Source organism: Castor canadensis, chromosome 11 (genome assembly GCF_047511655.1).
Source record: "Castor canadensis chromosome 11, mCasCan1.hap1v2, whole genome shotgun sequence".
Classification (NCBI taxonomy): domain Eukaryota; kingdom Metazoa; phylum Chordata; class Mammalia; order Rodentia; family Castoridae; genus Castor; species Castor canadensis.
The window spans coordinates 176,845-187,414 of record NC_133396.1 but is presented as its reverse complement, the minus strand read 5'-3'; the positions used below and the strand labels follow the sequence as shown (position 1 = coordinate 187,414).

General features: G+C 49.4%; 1 protein-coding gene across 13 annotated transcripts in view; it reads right to left on the bottom strand.

The window, feature by feature from the left end:
* Positions 1-2,632, bottom strand: part of B3gntl1 (UDP-GlcNAc:betaGal beta-1,3-N-acetylglucosaminyltransferase like 1) — a 111,258-nt gene extending 108,626 nt beyond the window's left edge. For 9 of the 13 annotated variants that reach the window (XM_074044812.1, XM_074044813.1, XM_074044814.1 and 6 more), the window contains exons 1-3: positions 2,525-2,632; positions 376-492; positions 188-287 (exon numbers count right to left, since the gene is read on the bottom strand). In XM_074044812.1, the coding sequence (XP_073900913.1) occupies positions 188-287; positions 376-492; positions 2,525-2,572 (265 nt within the window). In that variant the 5' untranslated portion in view covers positions 2,573-2,632. Of the gene's footprint in view, positions 1-187; positions 288-375; positions 493-2,520 lie in introns of those variants that run through there. The other 4 variants (XM_074044815.1, XM_074044820.1, XM_074044811.1 and 1 more) reach the window with 3 other exon arrangements.
* Positions 2,633-10,570: the final 7,938 nt, after the last annotated feature.

Below are 10,570 nucleotides of genomic sequence, written 5' to 3'. Positions count from 1 at the left end.
TTCAGACCACAGCAACAAACCCTTACCAAAGAGAAAGATGCTGAAGTCCAACTGGTTCTGAATGGGTGGCAGACTTGAAAACCACCATGGTACTTTTTGCCAGAATTTGAACAACATGAAACCATTTAACTGAGTAAGTTGATGAGAAACCACGAATCACAGCGTGATTACTAAGCGTGTTACTCACCTCCTCGGGGAGAGGGAGAATCATGGCCTCCAATGACCACCAAGATGCCAGATCCTTCCAGCTTCACTTTCCATTTCTCAATGATAGTCATAGACTTGTCCTGGAAATGCAATATTGCAGGTCAAGAAACTTTCCTCAAATGCAACTTGTAGGACGGCTAAACCACCCAACAGGAGGTCCATAAATACCTTACTGGCATCATTAAAAATGGAGAGCTCCATGGTGCCTTCGAAATCCTGCTGCAAAACAGACTGCAAGCACTCATCCAACCACTGCTCAGCATTGTGGACTGGGAGGATAATAGACTGAAATTCAGAGAAATGGGTCAAGAAACAGATGTGGGGAGGGGAATTAATTCCACTAACTCTGCTCTAACTGATCTTCCCATGTACTCAATGGTTCTTTCTCTAGGCCTAACCTACAGAAGCCCAGACTGAGGTTTCTAGGACAGGGCACACCCCGACAAACAGCTGTCTATTCCTTTTCTGAAAGCTCTTGACATCTTTTGCTACATAAGATTTAACATGTCTTAGGTTTTCCTGAACCTCCAAATGATTTTGAAGGGGGAAAAAATATTCCCCCTTTCAAAATATTCTGAAAGGCATCAAAATATTCCCCAATTTAATAGTAAACTCATGTTTTTAATCACTAGTCAAAAACATCATTCTGGAACAGGTATCTGTGTACTTCCCAACCCACTCATGAAAACAACCCATCCTTTGTTAAGTAAAATAAGTATTTCAGCAAACTTGGCCTTAGAGAAGCTCCAACAAAATAACTCTTAATACCACTACACAGGCTTCAACGAAGAGAAGAGCCAGCTGGGCCAACCCAGTAGGCTCCTCCTTCTCTGATCTACACTTCAGTTAGGGCTGGCTGGCACTAGCTCTACCTTTTCGTCAGGGAGCCCATGAGTCAAAAAATTCTAAAGTGGTATGAAATAAAACCAGTGAAACTTGATTACCACCAAAACAACTGTATAATTACCACAGTAAGCAAACAGACACAGAAGTTAGTCTGTTGTCACCCTTCAGTTAATACCCTTATAAACTGTACAAATTTCTTATCAAGAAAACCAACAGGCCCTTAATGCAGAGAAACTAAAGTAGATACCTTAAAGCAACTGAGGCCAATAGGAAAAGGGGACCAGGAACTAGAGAAAAGGTTAGATCAAAAAGAATTAACCTAGAAGGTAACACCCACGCACAGGAAATCAATGTGAGTCAATGCCCTGTATAGCCATCCTTATCTCAACCAGCAAAAACCCTTGTTCCTTCCTATTATTGCTTATACTCTCTCTACAACAAAATTAGAAATAAGGGCAAAATAGTTTCTGCTGGGTATTGAGGGGGGGGAGAGGGAGGGGGCGGAGTGGGTGGTAAGGTAGGGGGTGGGGGCAGGGGGGAGAAATGAACCAAGCCTTGTATGCACATATGAATAAAAGAAAAATGAAAAAAAAAAAAAAAGAAAACCAACAGTAACACAGACCAGACAGGTGAGTGTGTGTATACACATGTACATGTATGTATGTGTTGCCTAACCATAATATAGATAAAATGTGTAGATTCAGATCCATGTAGACAATATCTACATGTAGTATAGGTATGATTTTTAAATTACTAAATCCGTTATTATGAAAAGCTCACAGATCTGTTGAAGATACAATTCATCAAGTTCCTTACAGACGAAACTTCACTTAAGTGATAGCCCGTCCTCTATTTGTGTTGTGTCCTAAAAACCAACTCCCTAATTTACTTTACACATTTACTTTAAATTTACTCTTAAAAGGCGACAAAAGAACGTTTTTACTTTTCTCAAGATCTACAAGATACAATGTGAGTTTCAGAGATGGGCTTGATCAAGCTCTGATCCCAATTTCAGGAAGACTGGCATGAACACAAGCCACCCAGCACTGAGCCTGGGTCATGGCTCGGCTGTCCTGATTCGACGTAGGCGTGCGGGGCTGGTGCTCCAGACAGTTGTAGCGGGTGCACGTAACATCGGCTTGGGCAGGTGGGGGGAGAGGGGTGGAATAGCCGGGGGCGGGGCGCGGGGCAGTTTTGCCGGTCAAGTGTGAGGTCCTGAGTGCGTCTGCACTTTCGCCTCTCCAAGGCCAAGCTGGGAGTTCCCTAATTCGGGGAAGTAAAGCCCACGTGGCAGCGCGCTGGGGAAGAGGAGCACCAGAATGACAGACCCCGCACCACACGTGCTCCCGCCCGCGCCAGAGAGGGCAGCGAGCTTCTGGGAAAGGAAGAAGGGAGGGCGCCTCAAAGAGAAGGAAGGCGGAGGGGCAGGAGACGAGGGGAGGGGCCACCTTGCACCCCCAGCCGCACCTACCACGATGACCCGCGGGCCAGGGGTGGCGGGGACTCCAGAGTGCAGCATAGCCTGCTCCTGCGCCCGACGCGCTTCTCTAATCCGTGTGACCGCCTCAGCCGACGGCGCGTGCGCGGGCTGCCCCTGAAGGCGGGTCGGAGACCGGGCCACGTCTGATTGGTGCAGAGACACGTCGATTCGGCCAACAGGGGCGGGCTTGGTGGAGGGCGGGGCTTCGGGGAGCCCCAGTTGGGTGGGTGGAGGGGGAGGCCGCGGGGCAGGGCCACGTGCTATTGGCGCAGAAACTCGTCGATCTTCTGGGGCGGGCCGCCGGCTGGCAGAGCGGGAGGGGCGGGGCTCCTCGGTGCGCGGTAGGGGCTGAAGCCTCCACGGGGCCGCGAACTTGGCCTTGGGCCCTGCTGACACTTTGTTGTCGCCGCCTGTCTTTGTCTCTTCCGGTCCCGCATAAGTCCTTTTGCCTCACCTGAGGGAGATAGATAATCACAGACTGAAGTCCTTAGCCAAAACAAACGTTATGAGAATACTTTGGTGAGGGAAGGTTGCCACAAGACCAAACCACTTCACCTCCGAGGTTGGTGTGTGTACCCTTAAAAAAGAAAAACATAGTAAGTCTAACAGGCGACACGTCATCTGGGCCATGTTTCACCTGACCGTGGTGGACGAGCACACGCGCGTGGAGCGGGATGGGCACGGCGGGTGCGAGGGACGCCCGGCCGCCCCACGTGGCGGGTACCGAGGTCTGGGGTTGAGTCTCGAATAAGCCAGCAGTCGACAGGTTGACAGGACAGAACGTGTTACCTGTATTCCCAAGTGCGAAGCCCAGTGGGGGCCACTTGACAGGTTTCACCCGGAAACGTCGTCCCAATATACAAGTAATGCTGGGACAGTGTGCAAGTGATGCTCTGTGGCACTCTGGACTGCACAAGAGCCCGTGAGAGCTGGGGTGGAGCTGAGAGGCCCCAAACAGGGCAGAGCAGGGGACTCAATTCCTGATTACTAGTGTAGACAATCATTTCTGTTACAAAATGGCTGCTTTTCTGGCTTATCCCTGCGTCTGCAGTTTATTTTAGGGTGGCATATTTTGGTCTCCCACACCTTCTACCACTGGGTGTGACACTGAGTCTGACCACTGGTATTAACCCCTCTCTTGTGCCCTCCCAAGCATCTCTCAGGAGTGACCACACTTAAAAATAGCAGATGTACCCAGGGCTTTGGGGACTTGCAAGGCAGTGTATTCAAATGCGTCTCTACACAGAAAACAATGCCCTGTCCTTTTTTTTTTTTCAAGGGAATAAAGGGCCCTATCCCTGGCAGTTCAGTATAGAGACCTGGTAGATGCCTTTAGCCCATCTATTAGCCTGAGTTTAGGACACATGGTGGTGTCTAGCCCAGTTCCTGCAGGTGGGTTCCAGGCATGGCCACACCTTTTCCTGCCTGCATGGACTAGGAGATCCTGTACCCCTCAGTGGAACAGGGCTATGAGTAGAACCCCTCCAGGCAGCTGTGAGAGCTCACCAACTTTCCCACCTCACACAGAGGAGGTGGATAGCTGACAGGGTAGTATAAGATCTCTGCAAATGTGATGAGCCAACCTCTTATATAAACTAATCCCACTGGAGTCATTCTAACTGCTCTAAATAAATTAATGAATAAACCATAATGAACAAGCTTCTAAGAGGCTCTTCCACAACAAATCCTTTTCTTTTAAAAACTAGGATCAAATGCAAAACATCCTGAACTACTTTTACAAAGCCAAACTTCTGTTTAAGTACCACTTCAGATAGGACCTTTTTCCTTAAACTGCATCTTATTTGCAAAGTCTGTCCTATAGGTTGAAAGCCTTAGGTCAGATGAATAAAAAGGCAATCTTATTTTCAACCTGACAAAGCAATCTGAGAATTTGTTTTCAAGGACCTAATAGTCTCTCCAAATTGTTGTGTTAGAAATGGTTTCATTTTAAATGACTTAGTAAAAAAAAAAAAAAAAGTAGCATTCTAGCTATCAGAATGCATCCTGGGCTTGAGATAAGGAGTCAGAGATTAGAAGTTATAGATGGTTTCTGGCCCTCCATAGCACATGCTGTGCGGAATTAGGTCCGCTGCTTGTTTCTTGCTTCCTATACATCTCTTGTAGCCAGAAATTGTCTTTTCACAGCCTTTCTTCCTCCAACACAAATTTGGCCAGAACCTACTATTTGCCAACATTCAGAGTGCCAAGGGCACTGAAGAAATTTATGGTGGTAGCAGGTGCTGCTCTGAAACCCAAGAGTAGTGGGGCCTGAGGTCATTCCCTTTGAGATAGGAAGAGTCTCTGTCAGAGACCGTGGGGACTTGTGAGGGACAGAATGGGGGATGAGGGGTGTTGGAGTTCCCTGGATTGAAACTGTGTGGTCTTAAATCAGAGGGAAGAGGGGTGGTGTTGAAGGATGCACAGTCACATGGATACCTGAAAAGGAGTGAGCTTTGGGCTCACTGAGTAGGCAGTTGCTTGATTTTTAGTGGTGGTTTATATAAATTGCTGGTGAATACAGGCATCATTCAGAGGAGTTGGTGCCTTATGGTAGGGAGGGCCAGCTGCTGTGCTCTGAATGTCTTGTCCCCCAAACTCATGTGTTGGAACATGAGTCTATCAAGGGGATAGTGTTAGGAAGTTCTTAGATCATGGGGTTAGTGCATAACACAAGAGGCTCAAGGGGGCCCTTTTCGTCTCCTGCTATGTGAGGACATGTAGGAGGTACCATCTGAGAGGAAGGGGCCCTCACCAGACATTGAATCTACTAGTGACTTGATTTGAAGTCCCAACATCCAGAACTGTGAGAAATAAAACACTGCTTATAAATTACCCAGCCTGAGGTATTTGGTTATAGTTTCAAATGGACTAAGATACCCTATCTCCAAGAGCTGCACAGCAGCCCCCGTGTTGCTGGTGTAGAAGGCAAAGACTCACTGCAGAGATGGGCGTCACTGGGCTCAAAGTAAGAACCTGCCACATACAGTCAGCAAAGGCTGAGTTCAAGTGTTAAAGCAAAAGCCAGATGGGTTCCTGTGACAGCCCAGGCCCCCAAACCTCAAGGGCCCTTTCCCACTTTCCAAATTGGACAAACCTCAACAGAACTTCAGCTGGACCTCTGGGCATGGGGTACTGCTTGGAGGTGAAGAGGGCCTAGACTGTAGAAGATTCTGCGCCAGTGCACCCCAAGAACATATCAGTCTTCAAGGATAGAACTGGCTGCTGGCACACAAGGTGACCTCTTCTACACTGTTCACTGTTTTACAGGCTGGCTGTGCCTCACTCCTTGAATTTAATGCCTCATTCAAGACTTGTACCCCGTGGCTTTTAGGAATGTAATCTATAGAATGGTAAGTCCAATGTGGACATGATTCTGTGAATTCTATCTTTCAGCAGCCTATGTTCCTAGAATCCAAACCTTGGAATTACAATTGCCACAAGAGAACCCTGTAGTACATTCGGGGGAGTGATTCCTATGTGGTGTGTACCAGACTTGGGGTCAGCTCCTAGGTACATTGTATGCCATACTCATCAGTGACCCCTAGCCATAAGCAGAGGGTCACTCTTATCCTCCAAGAGGGTAAGATTTGGAACAGCACCTACAGAGAGCCCAGGTGGTGAGGACGATCTCCCCTGCTCTCCCAGTGGGGCCCATTTCTACCATGAGCACTGTCTCCACCAAGACCATTCTCTTTGGGGTGTCCACTTTCAGTTTTGAGGGCTGCTGGAGCCCGTGGTCCCATCCCATTTCCCTGTACAGCCATTGGTCATGGACAGCCTTGCTCCTGTTTGGATCATTTGTATCATGGCTTCCCCAGACTGTCTTCTTGGCATCTAGATGATGAGCGCTCCCACACAGAGCTCCTGAAAGCCACAAGTAGTGGTTTGTGGACGTGCAGGAGCTCCTAGGCAGACCCTAAGAAAAGAAAGTGAAGCCTATGAGTTGCAACACCTGCACTAGAGATGGCAACATTCTGCAGATTCCCAAAGTTGTGTCTCGTAACAGAAGGATGGGCAGCCCTGTGTGGCCCTCCGCAAGGACCAAGACCCTACCAGTGCCTTGCCCAAGATAGCACCTGCCTGCCTTGCCAGGAATTTTGAAAGGAGCAAGGGACTCAACTTACCAAGCACTTCCCAGATGCCAGGTACTTTGCAAATATTATCTTATTAATCTCCACAATACATCACTGACCTAGACAGAGCCTAGACTCTTGCCCCAGCTCCTCTGTAGGAAGGGATGAGGTTCCTGTTGCAGGGAGTATTTAATTAACAGCAGGGCAGACGTTCAGTGTGGATTCCATGTGAGCATCAGCATCATGTAGAATGTTTGTCTTGGCCTGGACCCCCTACCAACCCAGAATGCAAAGTTGGAGTCAGGGGTTTGTGCATGGAGTACTTCTGTTCCAGGAAGCTAGGAAGGGAGTGACAGAGAAGAAGTGTAGGTTAGGACCCGCCAACTCCCATAAGGGCTAGACCCCAGGCCTTCCCCAGAACCCTGAATTTTCCGCCTGAGCAGGGAGGCAGAAAGCCATCCATCTGTAGCTGGGCTGCCCATGGATGGTGACTGCAGGATCCACAGGTATCCCAAGACCTGGGCCAGCCTAACTGGCTAAGGTCACCCCTGGAATCAGGGTGAGGACTCTGAGGGTGGGCTGGGCTGAGCTGGTTAAGCCCGATACAGGTCAGAAGGGAGAACACAGAACCACAGCCTGACTTCTGTGGAACAATTCAAGCAAAATGAACTATCATTCTGTGCACATAGCATTGGAGGCTGGTTCCGAGGTGATGACAGCCAACTGCTCTTCAAGTTCTGGAATAATTCTTTTATGGACAGCAGGTGCCTTCAGAGCTGCATTTGGCCCAGTGAGCTATGGCTGCCTTAGGCAGCTTGTCATATGGAAATACAGGAGCAGGCAGGGCTGAGCAACCTTCCATGCTTAATGAGACATCACCTTAAATGGGAGAAGGAAAATGTCTCATATGGGTTGCAATAGTAACTTTATGGAATTCATTAGCATGAGATGACATGTCCAAAGACATTTGTGTGGGGGAGAAGGGGCTGGGACCAGTTCACATCTGAGAACATGGAGGAATAGTGGGAGGCTGGAGCTTCCAGTGGCAACTCGCATTTCTCAAGACCTCAAGACGGGAGCAGCACTGCTGCGGATGTGTCTGCTGAAGCCAGTGCTTGTGAGGAGTCTCCCAGCTCCCACTCCTGGTGAGAATTCTTGGGAGCAACCACTTCAGTGTCTTCCCCAGCTGACCACAGGCTCACCGACGAACAAGGTTTGCTGAGAAGCAGGTTTAGCACTGTCATGACTTGAGACCACACTACAGCTATGAGAGCATTAGGGCCTGTTTATTGCAATGTTACTTGGTCCACAGCTGTGCCTGCCCATGGGAGAGGCCACTTCTGGACAGGAGCTAGGATACAGAGTGAAGGCGGTAGCTCAGGGTCATACTTGGTTCTGTTTCTCAGCCCCACCTGCCCTGGCAAGGCTAGGCAACTGTACTAATGCAAATATGTCTCCCTCATCAAAACTAAACACCTCATTCATTGTATGGACAAACTTAAATTAGCTAATGCAGGTGACCATGTTGTTCAGTCTGGCCCTCACTCTCTGGGACGCAGGCCTGTGCGGCCACCACTCTGTCCCTTCACCATCCTCTTAGGCTGTTTTTTTATTTCTTTGCTCCCCCATGATCTATGGAATGTCACATGGCTTCAGACTGTCCTCAAAGTGCACACATGATCACTGGGTTGTTAGTGGGAACCTGGCCCACAAAGTCCTTAAGGAGGTAGGGAGCAGGTGTTACCATGATCACACTGAACCCTCGAGAATTCCTTGACCTCTGATATGGGGCAAGTTCAAACTGTGGCCAACAAAATGCCCCTGGTCCCTGCTCAGGCAGTCTATGGATTAGAGCAGTTTCTAAACTAAGAAGGAAGAGGAGGAGGAGCAGGAGGAAAAGCAGGTGAAGGAGGCCACCAAGATCACAAGATCAATGTAGTGGGCTATAAGAAGCAATCCACAAACATAAGCCTGCAGCTATGCCAAGTAGTGTGGCACTGTACAGTGGTCAGGAGTCTATTCTGAGCAGTTGGCACTGCGCTGTGAGCCTGAACCTATCCTTAGTAGTGGGCACTGTGCTGCGGTCTTGAGTCTATCCTAAGTAGTAAGTACTGCACTGTGAGCCTGAGTCTGTCCTGAGTAGTGGGCACCGGCTGAGTCTGTCCTGAGTAGTGGGCACCGGCTGAGTCTGTCCTGAGTAGTGGGCACCGGCTGAGTCTGTCCTGAGTAGTGGGCACCGGCTGAGTCTGTCCTGAGTAGTGGGCACCGGCTGAAAGCCCAAGTCTAAACTGAGTAGTGAGCACTGGCTGTGACCCTGAGTCTATCCTGAGCTGGCACTGCACTGGGAACCTGTGTCTATCCTGAGTAGTGGATACTGTGCTATGAGACCCTTCCTGGTTTTTTTTATTTCTCATGTTGTCCATGCTGCCATTGTGATTTAAAGCATTTTTATCCCTGTGGTACCTCCACAGTTTGGAGGGAAAGGTGGAGTTGTAGTTGTGAAATTGTGTGGTGTTTTTTGTCCATTGGGAGTCCATCAAACACAGAGAGACCACGTCAGAGGACAGGAACAGAAAAGGGGGAGTCCAGACTGGGGTCTGAAGAACAAACTTGGCATATTTCAGCTACAAAGCAGGGAGAACTCACAGGGCAACCACATCTCCGTAGGTCACCCAAAGAGAGGCCACGTAGTTCTATGAAAGACGGGGGAACCAGGTCACTGAAGGCATCATTGTTGGGGGAGACCCTGCTTCCAGTCTGTTTGTGGACCTACTGGACTCAACAGGGTCAGTGCAGTCAGGGACACTCCAGCACACAGCTGACCCCTGGCCTGCTCACTTGCGCTATGCCCTCTGGGGAAGAATAGCCAGTTCCTGGTGGACCTCTTTATACTCACTGGAGAGGACACAGGCTGCCCAGTATGTTCACTGGTTTGCAGACTATCAGAGAGCTCCATGGTCACTTGGACTCTGACTCTGTGAAGTACCTACCTTGCGTTTCAAAATCCTGAATTAACAAACCCATGGAGAATGACCTGCCTGGTCTCAGTGCATTTTAGGTTTCTCTGGTGCCCTCTGAACACTCAGTTCCCAGTTCCAGCTCAGGCATCCCAGGATGGAAGTCACAACCCTGTTCTCCCCTAGGCTGGAGCCACCAATGGGGCCAGAGCCAGCCCTGTATACCTGAGATACCGGCAGTACACCCTGGTGTCCAACACCAAAAACTACCGCCAAACACTCTCAGCCCACAGCCACCTTCTGCACATGAAGACCAATCATCTTAACCCTCTCTTTCCAGCTATGATCACTCCAGGCCATGTGTCTGCTGAGCCTCCTCCCTGGGTCTTTCTGCCTCCTCCTCTGCCATACTCCGTTTCCAGGGACAGTTTCCCAAAAATGCAAATCAAATCCATTCAGATGACAGCTCTCTGTGGCTCTTGCTCTTTTTTTTTCAGTACTGGGGTTTGAACTCATGCTTGCTAGGCAGGCACTCTACCGCTTGAGCAGCTGTCCCAGCCCCTATGACAAAAGGGGCTGCCCCATTTTGTGAGCTGGTTCAGGCTGCCCCTGACTCCGCCCCTCTGGCCCAAACAGCCTGCTAGTCCCTTCTGCAGAATGTCCTTCTGTTAAGTACCCTCCAACACTGTCTCTAAACTGCTGGCTCTGTGGGGGCAGGGACAGGGTCTTTTTTGTGCACTGCCAAGTCCCTGTGGCTGGCAGAGACCAGTGATCACGTGAGCTGGTTGCTGATGAAGGACCAGGATTCTGGGGCCAGGAAACATCACAGCAGCAGTTTGGGAGGGGTGGCAACTCAAGATGGAAGTTGGCATGTCTCAGAGCAACTCCTGGAGAAGCAGGAGTACACTCCTTACATCAGGCCTTACACCAGGCGCAGATGCAAGGCAGTTCCGTATCAGGCAATTCTGGCCCTAACAACACCAGACTTATGGTCATGAGACACAGGG